We start from the raw sequence: 24,068 nt of genomic DNA, 5'->3' as shown, positions 1-24,068 counted from the left end.
ATTTTTTTTTTGTAGAAATAGATTTTGAAAATTTAATATACATAAAAGAGTTTTAGAAAGTTAATAAAAACCATGGTGTGCTAATAGTCATAAGCCTAGAGTTTAAGAGTAACTATTAAGTTCATGTTCATAATAAATGAAAAAGTCAAAAAAAAAAAAATTAGACATAAATAGTATATGCATTTTCCAAATATAGCAGCAAGTTTAAATTTTAATAAAATAGCATAATCTAAATCAAACTTAAACTTATAGTCTAAAACATACTTAAAAAAAATCACACTTGTGTTGCATTTGAAAAAAAAAACAATTCTTACCTTTTTTTTAGAATACATATTAAATTTATGGTATGAAATAAAACTTATCTAAAATTTAAACTTGAAAATATAATTCAACTCAAAATTTAAGATCATAGTGTGTAAATATTATGAGAAAATAATTAAAGACATTTTTTAGCTATTGATATTTTAATATACAATTTCAAATTTTCTAAAATAGATAATATAGGGAAAAGACCATGACACAAAATATTTACCATGGGTTGTCCTAAAATTAGTTCAATTATCACAAAATTATATATTCTCAATTCTTTATCCCCTTTGGATAAACACGTGGTATCTTGCTTTTTTCTATTGCTAAAAAAGTAGGAACTCTGCCAAAGTAGAGCCTACTGAACCGTATATTCCCTGAGTTGCACAATAGTCTAGTCTCTAAAAAGTAGAGTTTTTCGGAAGTGACATGGAAAATAGTTTTTTGTTATTTCTTTTAAAAAAATAAAAACAAAATCAGTTATCATTTTTTACAATTTGTTTTTTAATTGATTTCTTCAGATAGCCAATTTTTAATAAATAAAGTTGTTTATTATAGAATTATGAACTTGTAAGTAGCAATTTTAAATATAAAATAGTTCTAACTTAAATTATTTACAAGTTATTCTTAAAAAGTACAAACTTACTCCCATACAGCTTCCAATATTTCACAAAGAATATACTTTTAGCAAAATTGAATAAATACTAAAAGAAAATGTCTCAATCACTATTTTAAAATTACTTTTTGCTCCTTTTTTTTTTATCATATTCTAACAAATGACTTTTTTAAAGAATAATAAAACTGTTCTCCCTTTCAAAATAATTACGTTCAATTTTACAAATTATTGTATTTCAATAAAAAATTATTTTAAAAACCGATCTTTAAACAGATTCATTGAGATATTTTCACCACCCTAAGTTTTATTTAATTTAATGGCATTGATTTTTTTTAAAATTATTTCTCTTCAATATTATTTCTAGTTTTGTATCTTTTAAGATTAATAAACAAATAGTTAAATAATAAATTTATAAACAAATAATATCTACGGACGTCTTTGATAACCATTCTGTTTTTTGTTTTTGGTTTTTAGTTTTAAAAAAACAGAGTGTTTGATAATCAATTCAATTTTCTATTTTTTCTTTTTCAAAAATCATTTTGAAATTTTATGTAAACTAAAAAACAAAAAAAAATAGTTTTAAAAACAAGCTTTTTTTTCTCAAAATCTGATTTTTTTTCTTCTAATACTCAACTTTTTTTTTCTTTCTCATATTTATCTCTAAAAAATTTATTTCTCATTCTAAAATTTTTTTAGACTAGTTTCATTTTTCTCTCTAAAAATTTAATATTTTTCCTAACTTTTTTCTCTCTACAATTTCATATTTTATATTTTTTTCTTTATATTCGTATTTTTTCCTCTAAAAATTATATTTTATTTTCTCGTTCAATTTTATTTCACTGTAACTTTTATTTATCATTGTATTTATTTATTTTCTCTAAAAATTATATTTTGAATCTTGTTATTATCTCTAAATTTGTTTCCACTGTAATTTTTCTTTCTTCATAATTTCTTTTTTTTTCTTTAACATATCTTTTTCTCTCAACTTTATTTTTTTTCTCTACATTTTCCTTTTTTTGTCTTTAATTTTTCTTTCACGATTTTTTTCTAAATCTTTTTATTTCTCTCTAAAATTTCAAAAGTTTATTTACATCTCTCTAAACTTGTATTTTCATGTCTTTACATTAGGGGGAAGACAAAAATTTCCCCAGGATCGGGTCCAATAAATAGGAAATGCATGTCCCGACCCCGATTCCATTTTTTAAATAATTAATATATATTTATTACATTTTTTTATACTTAAATTCTAAAAATACTTAAAAACAATTATAAAACCGATAATTTTTCTTGAGAACATCTCTCGGACCCAAGAACGAGGTGGAGACGGAGACTAAAAATTTTCATGAGTACGAGGACGGGGGAGAGCATCCTCACTCGCACCCACATCATTGTCATCTCTACTCTACATAAAATTATTTTATTTTCAATTTTCTAACTTTTTAAAAACAAAAAAAAAAAACTAAAAATGATTAACAAACAGATAACCAAAAACTAAAAACAAGAAAAACCAAAAACTAAAATGGTTATCAAACGGACCCTAAAATTTTAAGATTTTTGTCTATTTAATTCCTTTATTTAAAAACAGAAATTAATATGTCATTGAACTTTTAAGGTTATGTCTATTTAGGACTCATCTAGCATCGTTCTCATTTTTTGTTTCTTGTTTTCAAATTTATTAAGAAACTTAAGCATTTGACAACAAAAATAAATTTCTTGTTTTTTATTTCTTATTTTTGTTTCCAATTTATTCTAAAATATAAATAAGAATATTGTTTTATCATTCTTTTAATCAATAAAGTGTTGAGTCATACAATTTTATTTTTCCTTATTAAAAAGAAAAAACATAAACAGAAAATGAAAACGTTGTCGAACGGACCCTTAATTTCTATATTCTTAAGAAAAAGTCCTGCACTTGTGTTCGATAGGCTCAAACTTTCTAATGGTAGAAATCTATATTATGCATAGAATTGACTCAAGAACCAAACTTAGAGTTTAACCTAGATTCATTCATGAGTGGCACAAGATTTTTGAAGGATTAACACAAACTTTTTCAATGCAACATAAAAGTGAAAAATATTTGCCACGTGGTGACCCACAAAGGGTAGGAGGGAAGAAATGGCCACCAGGAAAACTACAGATATGGCCAATCAGCTCAGTTTTCTGTCTTAATCACCACAAAAAGCAGCTATGAACTACACACATTAATATACTCAAACAAAATAGCGAGTCGTTAAAACTCCAAATTCCAAAAGAGAATTGAAATCCCACTACCGAAAGCTGACACAAAAGGGGCAATAACGAGCTGCGTTGAAAGCAGCAAGCAATTCAATGGAGATTAAATAATAGATTAGCATATGAAAACGACGGAAAAGACCCCAAAGAGAAGTTATGGGTGGAATTTGGAAATTTAGAAATAATAAATAATCCACGTTGATACAAAATGCTGATTGCTGCCGGCTAAGCAAGGTTCAACTAGTACAGCTTTATCTAATCACTTCAATTGACTTTCAACAAAAAAAAGGACGATGGATGGGAAAAAAACTCCATCCTTCTATCATTCAAATAAATTAAAAAAAAAAAAACTTAGAAATTTAGAGAAAGCAACAAAATCAAGAAAACACAATAATTTAGATAAAAAAACTCTAGATTGTAAAAAAAAAAAAAAAAACCTCTACACAGAAAAATTCATTATGTAAAAAATTACTTTTCTTTTAATTGGAAGTTGGAGCTTTGCTCTCTTGTACTAAGGGTATCCGTGCCCGCCCAAGGCCAGACTTGGGAGACATTAAAGATTTTTTATATTAAGCTTACTAGAAGGTTCGAACTTAAGACCTCTAACCGACCGGTACAGGAATATGCTTTATGGTATGCCATCGCACTTTATGCCAATTTAGATGTAATCGGTGGAAGAAAAACATATTCATTGGCATATCGCCATGTCCTACATGAACACTTAATATGTCACGTCCTAACATGTTGACCAAACAAAAGATAAGGCCAATGATGTGGTGTCTTGCTCCTAGCATGCCAAGGAGTGCAATTTGGTGTCACTATATTATTAACCATCACATTCGTGATCAATATACGCACACTCTAGAGCGAAAACTCTAACTTGAACAACAATTTAATCTAATTTAAGCATTAGAGAGGGTTTGACACTCACCATTGATGTCAAGCAACTCCTCGTTTGCAGGGATCCTCGAACCACGTCAGTTCTTCTCCATTCCTTCTCATCCATTTTCTTAATAACATATGACTGCATAAACACAATTATTATCCCTCCAGCTCTACTCAATAATGAACTACAATAGATGAAGCCTGTTTTACCTGTCGGATAAACTCAGCAGCATAAATGAGCTCATTCATCTGATGGACGTTCAATTTCTAAGTGCAGCTCCACGAGCAACGTTTTAGGAAAAGAATGGCTCTCCAATTGCAGCGAACATATGGTCTGCTGTTTGACATCGCAAAGAAGGTGAACCAATACAAGTAGAACATAAAACCCGGGGAAAAATGAAACAAGGAGAGGAAGAAATGATGAAAGAATTTCTATTGCATATTTAATGATACTGACAGCTACAGTATCTACCGTGCATTGTTCAATGCCTGGGCTGGAATGACACCATTACCAAGATCATCGACAACGAAAATGTCTTTCACCTGCACCAACTATGTATTCCGTGGTAAATTTCACGAGTCATTTAGAATGTTTTAAATGCTTCACTTTCATGACTTAACAATTCCCTAAAATAGATTATTTCAAGAAGTATCAGAATCATAACGGAGCTGACAGTGGATGGTAAATTCATCTCGATTGTGAGACATTAGGAAACCCGACATTAGTGAACTGATTCTCTGCATTACGAACAGGGTTTAATGCAAACATGGACAACTAAGCAAACACCAAATAACATACGAAGGAAAGCTATTGAAAATAGATAAAAAGAGGAAGAAAATAAAAATAATCCCTACATATTGGTTTTTGTTTTGTTTTGAGGAAAAAAAATGGCAAGAAAAGAAGTATTCACCACACCAGGACAAGAATTGGAACAACAATGTGGCGGCTAAAGAATACAATTTATGTATAATGCATAGAAACCCTCAAACATTCCTCGCCTGTTTCCTTCATACCAACATAAAATTTACTTTTTCTCACTTTAGAGGTCCATGGCCAACTCTTCCATTCCACCCAAAAATTCAAATCCCATATTTATAACAAAAGTAATCACCCAATAAGATAAGGTATGTGCTCCAACATAGAAACTAAATCAAGGAATTTGATGATGGATGGATTAACGTAAACCAACTCTCCTGGAAGTTGTAGCTTAGAGGAAAGAGTCAAATTTACTTATTTCTTCATTTACTTCCACACCATCCAAGACTGAGCTAAAAAGAACTTCAAAAAATTTCCAAAAAACCTACCCAGTGTTCCTTGCATCGAAATATATAAAGATCCAAAAAATATAAATTATGCAATTTATCAGAAATCAGTCACCTAAATTACAATTACTGACACTTTGATTCAGAGAGAATGCTATAACAGAATTTGGATCTGAACGGAAAGAGGTTATACAGCAGATAGGACTCCTTAAGAAAAATGCAACTCCCTGCTGATATTATAGCTCCATCGAAGTGAAAAATATCCAAACACAATCATGATACGGATCGAAGCCTTAAAATCCATCCTCAAACAAACCCAGAGCTACACAAAGCGCCATAGCCTAAAGAGCATTAGTCTAAATCAATTGTTTTCTGGTGCGTATATAGACGATTACAAAGTTAGTTTATAAAACACTGCACACCATTTGATTAACAAATGTATGGTTCATGTAAGATAGCAGAGTTCTACACAAATCTAATTCGGCACTTTCATTTTGCTTACGACAAATTTGAACGTCAAGATAAACATCGAACCTCCAGCAGATGAAGAGCTTAACATCATGCTGAAGTTGCGTCGTCCACGTCTGCAACGATCGAGCCAGAAAATAATAAATGTCGAGCAACTTGGCATCGTGCAAGACATAACAGGCAAACCTAATCAATTGGAGTAGCTAGTTTGGCCGGAAGAAATGGAGAATCCAATCCACAACTTCCACAAACACCGATTAACCAATAATCCAACATCAACAAGATAAATCGACAAAAACGACATGTAATCAAGAAAAAGTATATTCGAAAAATTGGTTGTCAGATATCAGCAAGATGAAAACGTAATCGAATTCCTCAGGAAAAATAATGCAACTATCAGATAGAAATGTTCACATCAAAATCTAACTCCCACGAATGGCACAAGCACAATGGACTGATTTCAACGGGAAATGAAAATTTAAAATGAAATCACAGAGAATCACCGGTTCAATCGTCGGCGACGAACGGAGGAAGGGGAGAGCCGGGCAGCTGCCGGTGCCATCCGCCATCGTTCGCAGTTCTTACAGCGGGTAGATTGGCGCCAAACAGCACGAACAGAAATCTGAAGCTGAGGGAATGTTGTGTGAGCTCGAATCATATACTCGGTCCAATATCATCAAAGGCCATCTTAACTATAGGAGCCTGATATTTAAGCCCAGTCGACGAAATCAAGGCGATTAAAATTATAAAACTTGCGATTAAAATGTATAAATATATTTTTGTTTGGATTTTTCTTTTAATTTAAAATTTTCAGTTTAGTCCTTTAGGCTTTAATATGTTTTTAGTTATATCCTGTTTTGTTAAATTTGACTAATAATAAACTTAAATTACATAATACTTAATTAACTCACGAATCTTTTTAAAGAAATTTCAAAAAAAAAAAAAAACTAAAATTAAAATAAAGGGCAAACTCGAAATTTCTTTCAATATCCTGGACATTTGGAGGAGAAATTATAAATCTCTATGTTTATAAATTTATATTAGCTGTTCGAATCTTCCGCCACACTTGGTGTAATAAATTTATATTAATCCAAGTATCATCTAGGTAAGTTAAAGAAAAAAAAAAGGAATTATACAATGTATGTTTACCATAAATCATATTGAATGTATCATCGACATGAACATAACTCAACGGTGAAGGTACATTACTCTTTCCTTTGAGTCGGAGGTTCAATCTTCCTTTCCCATATTTGTTGTACTAAGAAAAACATGTCAATTTATATATAGCTCAAATTGATAAGATATTTATATCATCTGCAACTTTTATAATTTAAGAATGACAAGATAAACTGAATTTGAAATCTACATAACAAATTCAATTGGTACATTATCAAAATTAAATGTGTTTATCAACAAAATGTGGCAGATTCGGTTGACATGTTTACTTGTCCAAATATGTCCTTGAAAAAAGTATTCAATAAAAGAATAAGGAGCATGTGATATATCTCCTAAAAAAACGAAGCATATTATGCATGGTTTAAAAATTTGCTCTGTCGAAGCATCCAACATGTCGAAGGAGGTAACTTCAGTTTTCCAATATTATTAATGATTTAAATATCACGGCCAGTTTTTTTAGTACATCAAATAGGTAAGTTATGACTTATACTCTTGTGAATAAATGACAAAATTCAAATAATTTTTACTAATTTCCATGTTATTTATAATTATTTGCCAATTCAAACCATTTTCATCCATTTATTTGTTTTTAATATTTTGATACATAAATTTACTTATAGTTTTAAATAGGATGGTTAAAAGTGATTAATTATAGCCTAATTAAGTTCAAATTAACATTTTAATTATTAATTAAAACAATTTCCACAATTTTCGTAATTGATTTCGAAGTATCCATCGATATCGACATTTGGAATTTTGGGCATAAGTTGAGTTGGAGTTGTCTAAATAAATGAAAATATTTGACTATATAAAAAGGAGAAGACATATCTTGTTCAATTATGTAAGTAAATAGTATGTTGAATTAGAAATTATCAATAAAACATAATCAAGCAACAGTAAATTTTAATTTACTAATTCAAATAATGTCAATGTATACACATGATTTTTGCTCTGACATCTTCATCGCAAGGACATTTTCGTGTTACTTATATATTTAGATATGAATTTAAAATTAATCAATTATTGGCTAATTAAGCTAGTTTTATTTATTAATTTAGAAATTTTGCATCAATATCCACAATTTCTATAATTTTTCTCCAAATATCAATCCACGTCAATATGTCCAATGACACGTCCGTAAAATCAGAACCTCTGCAGTTCCAAAATCGACATTTCGAACTTGGATATATGTGACCAAGATCGTAACAAACAAAATTAAAGGGGGAGAACTGCAATTTACCACAACTATAGGGCATTCGGTTTTAGCCATTAGAAAGAAAACAAAACAAAGTTAAGATCGTAAAAAACTAAATGAAAGGGGCAATATATGTGACCATTTAAAAAGGAAAGAAAAACAAAATAGAGTCAAGAATAAGATCGTAACAAACAAAATTAAAGGGGGAGAACTGCAATTTACCACAACTATAGGGCATTCGGTTTTAGCCATTAGAAAGAAAACAAAACAAAGTTAAGATCGTAAAAAACTAAATGAAAGGGGCAATATATGTGACCATTTAAAAAGGAAAGAAAAACAAAATAGAGTCAAGAATAAGATCGTAACAAACAAAATTAAAGGGGGAGAACTGCAATTTACCACAACTATAGGGCATTCGGTTTTAGCCATTAGAAAGAAAACAAAACAAAGTTAAGATCGTAAAAAACTAAATGAAAGGGGCAATATATGTGACCATTTAAAAAGGAAAGAAAAACAAAATAGAGTCAAGAATAAGATCGTAACAAACAAAATTAAAGGGGGAGAACTGCAATTTACCACAACTATAGGGCATTCGGTTTTAGCCATTAGAAAGAAAACAAAACAAAGTTAAGATCGTAAAAAACTAAATGAAAGGGGCAATATATGTGACCATTTAAAAAGGAAAGAAAAACAAAATAGAGTCAAGAATAAGATCGTAACAAACAAAATTAAAGGGGGAGAACTGCAATTTACCACAACTATAGGGCATTCGGTTTTAGTCATTAGAAAGAAAACAAAACAAAGTTAAGATCGTAAAAAACTAAATGAAAGGGGCAGAATTGCAATTTACCTAAAATGTAGGGCTTTCGCATTTTATCCGTGTCAGAGTTTCAGGCTCGCGGGGCGGAGAGTAGGTGGGGCGGGGGATATATTTGCAAATGCTCAGAAGAAGAAGGGCACGTGCGCAAAAGCTTGGTCTCAAAGTCGCGTCGTAGCCAAGAGGGTCGGTAGAGAGTCTTTTGGTGCTCTCTCCGTCGCGTAATTTCTGTGTCCCTTCTTCGCTGCATTTATCTACCATACCATCTCTACGAGATCAAATCTCCGGTTTAATTTTTCGATTCCCTTCGCGACTTTCGACAGCGATCGCGATCGCGATTTTGTTTGCTGTTAGAAGTCACCGAAGGATTTGAAGAAGGATCAGAGTTCCTTGTATGGAGGCCGACTCGTGGAATTCTCACTTTTCAGTAACATCTTCGCGACGCTACCGATCTCGGTCGGGTACGTTTCCAACTATTTCTCTTCTTTTTGAAATGCTTGTTTGGTTCTGTAAATTTCCCGGAAAATGGGCGTTATGTATTGGTGAACTTGGTGCAGGCCTGTACCAAGGAGATCATGAAGAAATTGAAGATGAAAATTCGAGGGCTGAGTTTTTGTGCCCGTTTTGCGCCGAGGATTTTGATATCGTAGGTCTTTATTGTCACGTCGACGAGGAGCACCCGGTGGAAGTCAAGAACGCGGTACGCCGATTTGCTAATTTTTTATTTTTAACACAGATTTGGCCGATCTGTAATCCTGTATCAGAAAATTGTTCTTATTAACCCGGAAATGTGCTGCTTTGGTTGAGATTAACTGATAAATGTGTGGAATTGTATTATTTTATTCTGCTTCCCTTGATAAGAATTGTGCAAATTTGTTCTCAACTCTGCTTTTATAAATTTGCGTCTTGCTGCCTTGATCTGTTTGGATTTCGATTCTCACCTCTTTTCCATCTCTGTTTATTGCTGTGAGGTCTTTTTGTGTTGGTGTCAAACTGCGTTTCTGGGTTCTGCTTCTTATCTGCCGCTTAATCTGCGTTTCTGGTCATGTTTTTAATCAACCTTGCTTAGTAAGTTTATGTCAACTGTGCTATTTTGCCTCTGTTAAGGATGAGGTGGTATGCGGTGAGGGAGAGGAAAAATAGGCGACCAACTTAAGTAATTAATGGCTTTATGGTGTTTGATTTCGTGCATCCTGAAAGATATCACAACTGCATTCTGAAACCAATTTTTATAATTGTATCTGATAGAGCAATTTGTTAATGGCGGGCAACTTTATAATCGGCCAATTGGGTATTAATTCATCTTCTGTTCGCAATGTCCTTTTCCCTTTTCATTTTGTTATCTTTGGATTTCTTGTTTACTTTTGCTGTATGGGCACCGTGAAGTATCATCAAATTTATAAAGTTTGGTCTCACAATTGTATTATTGTAATTTCAGGTATGTCCTCTTTGCACAAAGAGGGTGGGGATGGATATTGTCGGCCATATCATCTCACAACATGGGAGTCTTTTCAAGATATCCTTACTCTTCCTTTGTGTTAATTTAAATTGATATTTTGATGCTGGACATCGTGTCATCTTAACCAACTCAACTTTCATAGGATTTCCCACTTTTTCTTTTTCTTTTTCATATATAATTTGAAGGTTTGAGAAGCTATTGGTGTTTCTAGATGGCGATGGAGCTCGTAGGACTAGTGTCTCCAGTAAATTCCTGAATTGAAGGCCAATCCTGTCTGTGTCTGTTGTCCTTTGTGTTTTTTGTTCACTCGTAGTTTAGAACTCCACATCCTTGACTAAAAATACTCGCAGAGACAGAGGAGATTGCGAAAAATTGGATCCAATTTGACCTTTTCGAAGCTGAGAAAAGAGCTTAGGGAAGGAAACTTAAGATCCCTTCTTGGTGGTTCTTTACATACTGCCCCCACGAGTACTGAACCGGATCCATTGTTGTTTTCATTTACTTCTAATCTGCCTACGGTGAATAAACCTGTGAGAGTGCAGTCTTGTTCATCAGTCGAAGTAATTTCATCACAGGGAAGCTCCAAGACTGAGTCTTCAGAGAGGAGGTACGCCTTCCCACCAATAATAATAATAATAATAATAATTCTGCATGTGATATGATTAGAGGAGCCTTAATGTTTATTTATTCTCTAGATACTTGAAATAGCTTCCTGTCTTGAAATTGGAAATTTAAGTTGTATTTCTTATCAGGAGAAGTTGATCAATGTTGGATTAAATAGAAATATACAACAGTATTTCTATGTTTTACCTGGCCTTTTCAACATGTTCATTCCATTTCCTGACTATGCCATCCACCCATTTGTATTATATCATATAACATGCCCATTCTTCTTCCTTTTTGCCTTTACAAAATCTGAAACCTGAACCTTATCTTGGCAGCAACGTCCCAAGGTTGCCGGCTTCAAATAAAGATGAGAAGGAGAAGGCTCAGAAATGTGAGTTTGTACAAGGGCTTTTGATGTCTACCATTCTTGATGAGTTATGATTGGACACGGGTTCGGCAGAGGGAAAGATATGCCAGATATATTATGGAACCACGAGCGTAGGTTATCGATCGGGATGGATCGGTATGACTTGGATATTGCAGCAGGTGGGAATAGTTATTAGGTAATGTAAGCTATGCAATGTTCTATCCAGAGGTATATATGTGCATAAATGGAAAGATGGAAGTTCTGATACTTTTCCTATGTTATTAACACTTAGTAATATGATATGATAATGCAACTCTTAATCATAGATGGTCGGTCTCCAAACTCATCCTCTACAATTTAAGAGCTTCCTTGGAAAAATGTTCCAAGCTGTTTAAGTTGTTGCCTAGACTGCTAATAAATGTGTTGGTAGACTTCCCTGTTAAAGCATTGCGGTCCTTTTGGTTCGTTAACATTTCGATCTTCAATAATTCAATGAATTGACTATTTTCTGTGGAAATAGAATTCTGTTTCAAGAGAATTAATCAAAAGTCAGTAGATTTGTTTGGTTGAAATAAGTAAAGATTATTTGGTTCATGCATGTATTAAGTTTGTGTAACTTGAGATTCAGAAGTCAAATTCATGTTTTGGGAATTACTTTTGCCATACTATGAGGGTTCATTCAGTAACCTTCGTTTTCAAATTTCTTAAGAAATCTAAACATTTTGCAACTATGTTTTTTGTTTCTCTTTTTTTAGGAACATTCTCAAACAAATTTCTTCTTTCTTCGGCTCATTTTCAATTTGTTCCACAACATAAATAAGAAAATTATTTTATCACTCTTGAATGCATGAATGTTGGGGAAACAAGAAACAGGAATGAGTCCTGAGTTTTTCAATTCTGTGAATTTTGTATAATTCATATATAAGTTTTTCAATTCTGTGAATTTTGTATAATTCATATATAAGCATTCTGTGAAATTTTTATAATTCAATTTCAGACTTGTACAATTAAAGTCTAAATGATATTGAAAATTTTGACCTAAAGTTAGTCTTATAAATTCTCATCGATGTCACATAAAGATGAAATTACGAATTTACCCTCACATTTCTAAACAAGCGTAAGAAAGTAAAAAAATCCACTAGAGTATTCCTTACTTAGGGAGGTCCAAAAGTCAAATTCGACCTCCAATTATTTTATTGAAAATTTGAAACCCATATTAACTCTTACATTTGAAATTACAGTAATAATAAGCATGCAAATTCACCAATAATTCCACCATCATTGGAAAATCACCAGGAAAAGCCACACAACACACCCTTCAAACAAAAACAAATTACATATATTTTATTTTATTGCATATTGAAATGCTATAAGTTAGTTTTGGTTGGGCTCAGTTGTATTCCTGAGGGTGAGCCAAGAGGTAGTTCTCGGCGGCCTTAAGAAGGGCCAATCCCTTCTCCTCGCCGGTCTTCACTTTCTCCTCGTTGATTTGGTAATCTCCTTTGGTGTGATACCTACTGCTGCTCTTCAACACGGATCCTCCCTCCGCCGTCGCCGTTAACGTTAACTCTCTTGTTATCTCATCTATGAATTCCGATAACGGCTCCCCTTCGATCACGCTGTATTTGTACGTCAAACTTTCTTCGTCCACCGTCTCGATCCTGTGCTTCATGTATTTCACATGGCTACCTGTGAAAATATTAATTAATTTTGGTTTTGTCTGAAAATATGGTTAATTTGAAGAAAAAAACAAACAAAGAAATATAGGGAAGTTCGTAAAATATTTTGAAATTATAGAAGTTGTATGAATTATATTGCTACGGGCACTTGGTTTGCTTAGAATGTAACATATTACAAAATGTTGAGATTTCATGCTGCCTTTTTCTTCGTTTCAAGGAAAATGAGTGGTGGAATAGCAAGAAAATTCAGTTATGCTTGGTAAACATTGGTGAGGGTGAAAATCGAGGTAACGTGTAAGGCTCAAATGACGACAGCTGGCTGTGGGACCAAAATCTGTGGTAGGCGTACGATTCAGGGAGGATGCAATGTTGGCAACTGCAACACAGTACGCAAGGCATGTCACAAATTACTAAGGTATTCTCTGCTCACTCTTTCTCCCATTATTAACTTGATTGGAGATTATTAGTCGGGCACCGTACCGATGTCAAGAATCGTTGTAGATTCATTGTTTGACAACTCCCCGTTATTAAGGATACGTAGACTTTTTCAAATTTCAGCATCAACAAATATAGAAATATTTATTCTTAATTGTAAACTAATTTTTCTTTAAGATGTCACTTTTTAGTACAATATTAAAGAAGTAAAGTGAGAATTCAAATCTTGAACGTTTAAGAGATGATACGGATGCTGTATTTTGGCTGATTAAGTGATATATTGATCAAAAGTGTCATATTTTTAAAAATATTATTAAAATATGTAATAGGTAAATCATGGTACAATCAAGTTTTGAGATAATAAAAAAAAACTAAATGATTTGTGTAAATGCTAATTTGACATTACCGTGACCGAAAATGATTTTTTTGACGGTTCCAGGCCCTCCATCTCCTTCAAGAACTTGGACTTCCACTTGGCTGGGTATAATCTTGGGGTACAGCTGGTTGGCATCAAGGATAAAGGCCTTGAAGAACTTAGCTGGAGGGATACTGGTGGTTACTTCCTTTTCGTAAGTGTAAACGCCCATTGCTATGCGTCACAGCGCTGTAATTTTAGCAAAAGGAATGATGAATTATAATCTGGATAATTATTGACTAACAAGAAGGTTTTGATTTGAGCTTGGAGATGAATTGCCTCAGATTGTTCTATTTATAGTTTTAGATATGAGCTTACCTATTGCCTCTGAGATTTCTATATATCCTTTTTTTAGGATTTTTTGAAGTGGAGGTGTAGCGAGGGAAAGATTTTATATTAGTGAAAGCAGCGTACATTTGGATCCAATTGATCAAGAAATTAACATTTAGATAAATAATATTATATTAAAATATTATTTTAGTATGCGTAGCTTCAATTTTGGATTTTTTTTTTCCTAGCCTTTCAAAACATTCATTCTTTCTAATCTCTATACTTTTAATCTTTTATTTATTTTAGTTATGAGAAAAAATTTTAGTCGGTGTACTCGAAGTTAGTTTTTGTTTTAAAAAGTTACCATCTTAGTCTCGTGTTTGGGAAAGATTTTGACACGGTTAAAATCACTTATTTTCCATTAAATGGTAAATTAAAAAATTGATTTTATTAAAGTTAAACATATCCTCCCTTTTCATTTTTTATCTTATTTATTTTGATCAAAATTTCAACATGATATTTCCCTCAATAAAATGACCACTTTTTAAAAAATTCAATGATCAAAATAGATGTTTTGAAAATGTATATACTAAATTAAATAAAATTTAAAAGTATATAAATCGAAATAAGCCAAAGTCAAAATTAAAATTACACTGACCAAAATATTATTTGAACCATAAAATAATCATAGATAAAAGTCATAATTGATTTAATTTAAATTAATTTCACTTTATATATTATCGAGGTGGCCAAATAAACACTCTACTGGATTTTATATTATATACGCAAGCAATTATATAATATTAATTCTGTCGACAAAACAGAAAAATGATCATATCTCTTTTTCATGATCTTCTTACATTTGACTTAGAGTAATTTAATTTCAGGATTGTTTTTAAAGATTATGATTATTTTTTTATAAAATAACTTAAGCGTTTGATTAAAATGATTGATTGACTGAATCATATGTATATTTTGTTTAGTTTACAATAATAATTGAGATAAATATTCCATTTAATTATAAAAACTCTTTGTTTTATTAATAAAGTTAGAATATGGGAATTGCCTGTTGAAGAGGGTATTCGCCTAGTCTAACATCTAGAAATTTGAATGATTGACTTGACTGAAATTTGAGTGATAAATAAGTGAAAATGTAATATTGAATAAATAGAATGAATTAACGATATAAAAAGACTCATTAATTTTTAAAAATATTATGAAAAATTAACAAAAACATGAACATAAATGTTAAGACATATTAGAAGTTTAAACAAAAACATGAACACATATGTTAAAGATATATTAGAAGTTTGGATAGAAATGAATGAATTTTGTGGGTTGATTAATTTTTATGAGTTTTCACAAATATTTGTTAACATGAATATAATATTAATATATGTCGTGTTACTTAATTTTCAAAGTCAAACAAAATTTATAATCGGTCTAGAAAAACAGTTATATTTTTCTAATTGAGCTGAAAATCAAAGTAGAATATATTTTTTTTTCTTTTTATTAAAAAAAATCACCATGCTTATGAATTATGATCCAGGAAAGTCCGTTGAAAAATAAACAATAATTTAGATGTATCTTAAAATATTGCGTTGTTGTCTCGTTAGATATTCAAATCCCCCCACGTTTGTACATGGTTAAATTTAAAAAATTTAAGTAAGTTTGATAATATTTTCATTTTTTATTTTTGTTTATTCCTTTTTAATGAAGAAAAATAGAATTGTATGACCTCAACATTCATGAATTCAATGATGATCAAACAATATTTAGATTTATGTTTTGTAACGAATTGGGAACGGAAACTAAAAATAACAAACTTATTTTGATTGTTTCTAAAATTTCTATATAATTTTGAGAATGTTTCGAAAAAAATGAGAAATCGAGAATATAATTAATTATTAAAGTTTTTTTTAACAAAATTTGGAAACGAAAAACAAAAAACATAGACGTTAGTCGTTACCAAACGAGTTCTTATTTTCTAAATTGTTATTTATATTGAAATTAAGCTTATTTAAAATGAGAAAATGATTTAACTTTTCTTTTTTAGTAGAATGAATTGAAGCTGCGCTAAAAAAAAATTATCGAAGCAGTAACAATATATATTTGAAATTGAACTAATTTATAATAGAGAGGTGAGATCTCATTTGCATTGTAACTATTAGAGAATGAAAGTAATTTAACTTGCACACTTTATTAAAAGAACAAGGGCCATATATATAGGCCAACGGAGAAATCTGTTACAACAACTAACCCCCAGACTTTAACAGTGTAAAATTACAGAGATAAATAATCTCTAATACTCTCCCTCGGGATGGAAGTATGGGATTGAGAACCACCCATTTTGGACAACAAGAAAGAGAAAGGCTGAGAAGACAGAACCTTTGTAAAAATGTCAGCTTAATTAGTCCGAACAGTCAAAAGTTTCACCCTCCCATCAAGAATTTTGTCACGAACAAAGTCACAATCCAACTCGATGTGCTTCGTATGCTCATGAAACGACGGATTAGAGGCAATATGTATGGCGGCGTGATTATCACAAAAGAGAAGAGCCGGGGACTGAGAAGTAATATGTAAATTTTTAGAGAGATGGAAAAGCCAAACAATTTCACTCATAGTTGTGGCAAGAGCCTGATATTCGACCTCTGCATATGAGTGTGAAATAGTGCTTTGTTTCTTGGCTTTCCAAAAACAAGAGAATCACCCAAGAAGATGTAATAGCCACTGGTAGACTTTCGGGAATCCAAACAGGATACCCAATCCGCATAAGTAAAAGCACGAATTTGAAAGGAGGTAGATGGTGGTAGTAAGATACCTGTATTTAGAAGAATATATCTCTTCAAATTTTCTTAAAATATATTCGTACAAATTAGTCGAATCCTGATTTCTGAAAAATAAATTAGAAAAAGGAAAAAATTGACCCCATGAAAACGGTGCGTCTAAGGAGTTTTCATTCATGTTAAATTGAGGCATTTTCTTGCTTAATTTAGGGGATTTTTTTAATATTGTCTTTTTTAAAACTTGTTTTAAAAATATTACTCATATTAAACTTATTCTAAAAGTTTTATCCAATGAAAAATAAAAAAAATATATTAATCTTCCCGAATCATCAAAAAATTCATTATTCAATTATCAATCTAAATATAATTCAACTAATTAAAGTATAAATTTCGACCATCTCACGTCACATATTATAGTATTATTGTAGTATTGAAGAGAAGAAAAAAAAAGTTCATTATTCAATCACTTCAACGAAGCCAATACAACTTGTTACCTTTGAAAATACAATCACAAGCATACAAAACCCCACAAAGACGATCAAGCCTTGTTAGAACTTGGAAAGAACACTCCCAAAAAGGCCACACCACATGACATAAAAATATTAATATATATTATTTTATAGCATTATTGAAATAATAGCATTTTTTTTTTTGGTTAATTGTATTCGGTGGGGTTGGCCAAGAGGTAGTTCTCGGCGGCCTTGAGAAGGGCCAATCCCTTTTCCTCGCCGGCCTTAACTTTCTCCTCGTTGATTTGGTAATCTCCTTTGGTGTGATAAGTGGCGACGCTCTTCAACACGGATCCGCCGTCGGGCCCTGCCGTCACCGTTATCTCCTTCGAAATTTGCTCAATGTTTTCCGAAAACATCTCCCCTTCCAGCACCGTGTATTTGTACGTTAACGTCGCTTCATCCACCACGTCGATTCTGTGCTTTATGGATATCACATTCCCGCCTGAAAAAAAACATATATTCATTTACAACTTTAAATTATATCTGCAATTTTCGAATTTTCATATTTATTATATTTTAGTTTTCAAGTTCTTGGGTTAAAAGAAAATTTACTTTAATCATTTTTGTTATTTCTTTGTAAATCATTTAACATAATCCAAACTCCCAAACTCACTTGTGGGTGCATCACTTCGTAATTTATGTCATATTAAATCAATAATGAATTCAAAAGCAAGCATTAGTAAATTTAATTATTTATAAGTAATAATATATAGTATTTCAATTTTGAAAATTATAGGGAACACCAATAGAAAGAATTTTAAGGTGTTTTTTTTTTCAAACCTAAGACAAACTAAGAAGGGGCAATTCACCCTGCAATGAACACATTTATTTGTAGGAGATATCTATCTTGGTAATCTTGGTAATTTTTATGTAATATATTTAATATATTTTAGAAGTCAAATTAAAAAAAGAAACTAGATTTTAAAATTTTGTTAAAGGTAGAAAATTAATGTGACAATGACTAAATTAGGTTTGAGGACTATACCGAATGTTTAAAAATTCAAAGATGAAAATGAAATAGGAACAAATTAATTAGGATTAAAATAATCCTATTTGATCAATATTTTAATAACCTCGAATGAGTATATAACGACACAAATTTTTGAAGACTATATGATAGAACTAATTTTACCAATATTCCATATAATATATTTACATCTCGAAGAGTTTCAAATTATCATGAAGAACTTAAAGAAAATTAACTTCAGCAAAGTTAAACAAAAATTTTAAATATAGTGATTATTTATTTATTTATTTATCTTGTTTTGGGCGGGGATGCTAATTTAACATTACCGTGACTGAAGGAGATCTTTTTGATAGTTCCAGGCCCTCCATCTCCTTCGAGAACTTCGGTTTGCGGGTGACTTGGCACGATCTTGGGGTAAAGTTGGTCGGCATCAAGAATAAATGCCTTAAAGAACTTTACTGGAGGGATGCTGGTGGCTACTTCGTTTTCGTAAGTGAAAATACCCATTGCTATATCACAGCCCTGTGAGTTTAGCAAAAGAAAATTTAGACAATTATTGACTAAGGGTCAGGGAAATGCTCAATTTATAGTTGGAAGTTTGGAACTGGGAGATGAAGTGAAGCTTGCGAATAAACTTGAAGATTTTAATTTATTTTAAAAATTCAAAGTTTGATCAAGTTTTTATTTATTTATTTATTTATTTTTTAGTTAAGATGCTGTGAAGGAATGATTTTAAATTAGTAAGGATAGCGTGGATGAGGCTCCAATTGATTTTCATTGTTTATATCATCTATACATTTATTTTTAATTTTTAATAAAATTGAGAAAATTAAAATATGACATTATATATTTCAATAATTGCATTTGTTTTACCATCGACATCGACATCGACGTTATATGTAAGTTGAGATGAAAAACACTCCCATTTATAGAGTAGAAACAAAATATTTCGAATTCACAACATATTTTTAATATAACCTACTAAGTACTAACAATAATTAACTAAAATGACTGTTACCAACAAATTAACAACATATTTACTTGTTTCAAAAAAAAAATTAACAACATATTTACTTCAGCTTAACTATCTGGGTCTATCAACTCAATTGGGCTGCATTAGCACATTTGATTAAGATGATTGATTGACTGGATCATATGTATATTTTATTTAGTTTACAATAATTGAGATAAATATTTCATTTCAAATAATTATAAAAATCCTTTGTTTAATTGAAAAATTAGAATATGGAATTGACCATTGAAGAAGGTGTCCGGCCAGTCTAGCATCTAGAATTTGGAGTGGTTGACTTGACTGAAATTTGAGGGATAAATAAATGAAAATAATAAATATCAAATAAATCGAGAGAATTAACGATATCAAAAGATTAGTTAATATTTTGAATTCTTTTTAAAAATTTTAATGTAGCCTGAAAATTACGATAAAATCTTTTTAATTTTTTTAAAATCCAATGATCATGATCTAAGAAAGCGGCGTTGAAAACCAAATAGTAATTAAAAAATGGCACCTTAGTTTCTAAATTGTTGTCTATAATTGCAATTAAGTCCGTTATTTATTATTATTATTTTATTTTTTATCGAGCTTAGTTTAGTGATAATTCACATTATATTTTAGAAAATTTTTAATTTTTATTTAAATTTTTTAAAAATATATTCATACAATATCTGATTTTAATTAATCACTTAAAAAATTCAATGGAAAAGTAGTTTTCTTACTGTTTATTAATATTTTTTTTATTTCAGCAACATGTGAGGAAGAAGATTAGAACTTTCGGATTTTTAGTTAAAAAAAAATGTCTAGTTGAACAAGATTTCAAGTTGGCCTTTCGATTTATTAATATTATTAAAGACTTTATGTCGTTATTTTTAGTACAACATGTAACGTGTGGAAAGTGAGAATTTGAACCCCAGCGATCTTTTGATAGGAAGTAGTTACCTTTATTAATTGCTATACTCATGTTTATAAAGGTTTAATTTTATCATCTATTAATTTGATATGATTGTGATGGATAACCAACATCAAAAAAGAAAAAAAAAATTATTGATAAAAAAATGGACTCCACAAAGAAAAATTATTCAAAGTATAGGCCTTGTATGGTTGTCTCTCTAAACATGGTTAAACCATAATTTTTTGTTATTCTCAATCTTACATCCAATCCAATGGTATAAAACAAACATCCACATTTTTTCAATCTCCCCGAATAATTTCTCTTTTTCTCTCGCTTTTTCTGGCTCAGTTCAAGATTTGAATTTACAATTGTTGTTTTCTCTTTAATTTTGTAATAGCATAAAATATGCTATTGTTGGATGAATTTAGGTCTGATCCAACTTTCTAGTTCTGTCTCGATCTCACCCCGTGAGATTCATTTTTTTAACCACATACATAAATTTTGAGAAAAAAAAAGAGATAATTAAATCAAAGATAATTCAAAGAGTTACAAGTAATAGTTACACACACTTTCACTCCACAAAAAATATAAATATTTTCCACGAAGAACAAAATGCCAATTCATTATTCGAAATTATTTTATCGAAACCAATACAACCAATACCTCAAAATACAACCACAAGCATATAAATAAAAACCCCCCGCAAGGGACAAAATCAGCCCTTATTCGAAGAACACTCAAAACAAAAGCCACACAACACCCTTAAAACCAAAATACACATCAAACGCATAATAGATATAACATTTTCCATAATATAATATATATATATTATATTTTTTATAGCATATAAATATATATTTTTTTGTTGTTGTTTAATTAGTTGTATTCGGCGGGGTTGGCCAAGAGGTAGTTCTCGGCGGCCTTGAGAAGGGCCAATCCTTTTTGCTCGCCGGCCTTGAGTCGCTCCTCGTCCATCTGGTGATCTCCTTTGGTGTGGTAAATGCTGACGCTCTTCACAACGGATCCGCCGTCCGCTCCTGCCGTCACCGTTAACTCCTTCGAAATTTGGTCAACGTAGTCCGATAACAGCTCCCCTTCCAGCACCGTGTATTTGAACGTCAACGACGCTTCGTCCACCACGTCGATTCTGTGCTTTATGCTTTTCACTTGCCCGCCTGAATCAATCTCAAACATATATTTTTATTTTTATTTTAAATATCTCTCAATTTTATTTTAATTATTTTTGTTATTTCTTTATAAATTATTTAATATAACCCTAACATAAGTAGGGGCGTAACTACGAAATTTTTACAGAGAGACAGATCAATTTTACATTGTAGCTGGTTACATTTTTTTTTTTTTTTGGACAAAAGCTGGTTACATATTTATATATGATATTTCAATTTTAAAAATTTAGAAGGAGAAGAAAAAAAAAGAGAGTTATAAAGTATTTTTTAAAAAGTCCAAGACGAATTAGAGGAGTGGGTAACTTTTTCTCCCACATTTATTTATAATAGGATTTCTATCCTATATGGACAAGGTTTTGAATTATTTTTTTTTCTTTTAGTGTAAAGATTAGACGCAAATATTTTTTAATTCTCTTGTTAAATGTAAAATATTAATATGACAATGACGACTAAAATAGATTTCTAACTAAAATGGGAAATTAAAGCAAAATTTTTAAAAATTAAAGGAGGAAAATGAAATTTGTATGAATAACGAGAGCCAAATAATTCTATTTGATCAATATCTTAATAAGCTCCAACGAAAATGATAAACCAATTTTACTAATATGCCATATAATAATTTGAAACAACATTTTAAAATACAGTACTTGTTTATTTGTTTATTATTATTATTATTATTATTATTTTGGAAGTCAACAAAGCTAGGTTTATAGTATGAACAGAGCTTGATGGAAAAAAAAAAAACAAGAAATTATAAAAAAAATCAAGGAAATGATATTTATCAAAGAACCTATATTATTGAGAATGATGCTAATTTGACATTACCGTGACTGAAGGAGATCTTTTTGACAGATCCAGGCCCTCCATCTCCTTCGATAACTTCGGTCTGCGGCTGATTTGGCACAATCTTGGAGTAAAGTCGGTCGGCGTCAAGAATAAATGCCTTGAAGAACTTGGCTGGAGGGACGCTGGTGGCTACTTCGTTTTCGTAAGTGAAAACACCCATTGCCTATATGACAGCCTTGTGAGTTTAGCAAAAGAAAAATTTAGACAACTATTGACTAAACAGAAAGGCCTTGATGTGATGAAGGCTCGAGGAAATGCTCTATTTATAGTTGGGAGATCATGAAGCTTACGAATAAATAGGAAGATTTTAATATATTTTAAACATTCAAAGTTTGATCAAGTTTTTTAAAGTCAAGATGATATGGAGGAATGCTTTTAATTATTTTTCATTCTTTATATCACCCATACATTTATTTTCAACCAAGTTAGTGTATTAAGTATTAAATAAATCTTTGATTGATTTGACAAGAAGTGGTAGAGAAATGGTAAAAAGAAAAAATTGGGCAATTAGACAAAACAAGATAGCAAGTGCAACGTACATATATATATATTCTATTCTATGATAATTTAATTTATTCAAACGTGAAATTATGCTATAGTTATGTCATAGTTATATAATAATAGACCTGTCACATCATTTCAAACTTATAATTATAAATTTAAAAGTTTATCGAATTATCGAGATAAAATAGATGAAAACATAAAAGTATATGGACTCTTGTAATTTATACTTATACTAGATATGTATTTTTGTTAATATAGCTTATGATTAATTAGATTGATATTTCACTAAAAATTATAAAAAGATTAGAATAAGCTAGTGACAAAGAAGTTGGCCAGTCTAAAGTCTAGAAATTTGAGTTGTTGACTGCAATTTTTTGTGATAAATAAATGAAAGTATTCAATAATTTAATCCAACATGCATGACACGAGAAAATATAAATACCTATGGTCTATATAATATTTTCTGAAAAAATTAATTTTATCAATTTACAAGATTTGAATATTGTCATTTTCTGATATAACAGACAATAACCATTAAGAAAAATAAATTTTGGAATTGAAAAAAAAAATTGGTTCTATTCATTAAATTTTGTTTTTAAAACTACTTGCGGACCACTTTTTTATTTAACTTTTTTAGTTTAATTAGTAAACTGTTGAAAATATATATTTTTCATTTCCATTTAATTTATATATATTAACTTAAGAATAATATATGTTTAGATTAATTTGTTCTAAAAGAAAGGTTGACTAAACTTCGAAAAATAATGTTCTGTGCCGATGTATGGTTTTTTCCCTCTAGAAATTCATCTCATAAATAAATTTAATAGATATATATTACATCATATCATATGACTCTTTCTTCTTGATCTATTAATTATGTATTTATTTAATGCTTATTGGTTTGAATACAAGAATACGTCCTTCGCAGGCTACCAATATTTATTAACTTCTAGAAGCATCAAGGAGGAATAAAAACATTTCTTTATGGGAAAAAAAGTGATTACAAAAATAAAATTATTTGAGCTGTGACAAATTCTCAAAATAATATTTAATAGACATAATGATTTCTCTTACAAAATATTAAAAATTTATTGTTTCGAACAATAATATTAATTATTAAGGAGCAGAACGTAGTAATATTTAGACTTACAAACATTCTCACTTTAATTC

General features: G+C 30.5%; 4 protein-coding genes and 1 long non-coding RNA gene across 5 annotated transcripts; 1 reads left to right on the top strand and 4 right to left on the bottom strand.

Moving 5' to 3' along the window:
* Nucleotides 1-2,889: 2,889 nt before the first annotated feature.
* On the bottom strand, nt 2,890-6,461 carry LOC111009669 (uncharacterized). Its single transcript, XR_015792226.1, has 4 exons — nt 6,274-6,461; nt 5,837-5,886; nt 4,250-4,591; nt 2,890-4,178 (listed from the first exon to the last, which is right to left on the bottom strand). It is a non-coding gene; the product is annotated as an uncharacterized LOC111009669 (long non-coding RNA).
* Nucleotides 6,462-9,132: 2,671 nt separating this feature from the next.
* Nucleotides 9,133-11,715, top strand: LOC111009822 (Drought-responsive family protein). The gene is made up of 5 exons (XM_022283038.2): nt 9,133-9,419; nt 9,516-9,658; nt 10,397-10,474; nt 10,762-11,024; nt 11,359-11,715. The coding sequence occupies exons 1-5, from the start codon at nt 9,353-9,355 to the stop codon at nt 11,462-11,464; spliced, it is 657 nt and encodes a 218-aa protein (XP_022138730.1). The 5' UTR covers nt 9,133-9,352; the 3' UTR covers nt 11,465-11,715.
* An 825-nt stretch (nt 11,716-12,540) lies between these two features.
* LOC111009809 (major strawberry allergen Fra a 1-A-like) lies at nt 12,541-14,213 on the bottom strand. The gene is made up of 2 exons (XM_022283018.2): nt 13,911-14,213; nt 12,541-13,079 (listed from the first exon to the last, which is right to left on the bottom strand). The coding sequence occupies exons 1-2, from the start codon at nt 14,089-14,091 to the stop codon at nt 12,781-12,783; spliced, it is 480 nt and encodes a 159-aa protein (XP_022138710.1). The 5' UTR covers nt 14,092-14,213; the 3' UTR covers nt 12,541-12,780.
* Nucleotides 14,214-17,405: 3,192 nt separating this feature from the next.
* Nucleotides 17,406-19,047, bottom strand: LOC111009841 (major allergen Pru ar 1-like). The gene is made up of 2 exons (XM_022283065.2): nt 18,781-19,047; nt 17,406-17,929 (listed from the first exon to the last, which is right to left on the bottom strand). The coding sequence occupies exons 1-2, from the start codon at nt 18,959-18,961 to the stop codon at nt 17,631-17,633; spliced, it is 480 nt and encodes a 159-aa protein (XP_022138757.1). The 5' UTR covers nt 18,962-19,047; the 3' UTR covers nt 17,406-17,630.
* Nucleotides 19,048-20,955: 1,908 nt separating this feature from the next.
* On the bottom strand, nt 20,956-22,645 carry LOC111009801 (major allergen Pru ar 1). Its single transcript, XM_022283011.2, has 2 exons — nt 22,374-22,645; nt 20,956-21,536 (listed from the first exon to the last, which is right to left on the bottom strand). The coding sequence occupies exons 1-2, from the start codon at nt 22,552-22,554 to the stop codon at nt 21,238-21,240; spliced, it is 480 nt and encodes a 159-aa protein (XP_022138703.1). The 5' UTR covers nt 22,555-22,645; the 3' UTR covers nt 20,956-21,237.
* Nucleotides 22,646-24,068: the final 1,423 nt, after the last annotated feature.

This window comes from Momordica charantia (genome assembly GCF_013281855.1).
Source record: "Momordica charantia cultivar OHB3-1 chromosome 7 unlocalized genomic scaffold, Mcharantia_2.0 BLBB01000007.1, whole genome shotgun sequence".
Lineage (NCBI taxonomy): Eukaryota > Viridiplantae > Streptophyta > Magnoliopsida > Cucurbitales > Cucurbitaceae > Momordica > Momordica charantia.
This window is presented reverse-complemented; position numbering and strand designations above follow the sequence as displayed.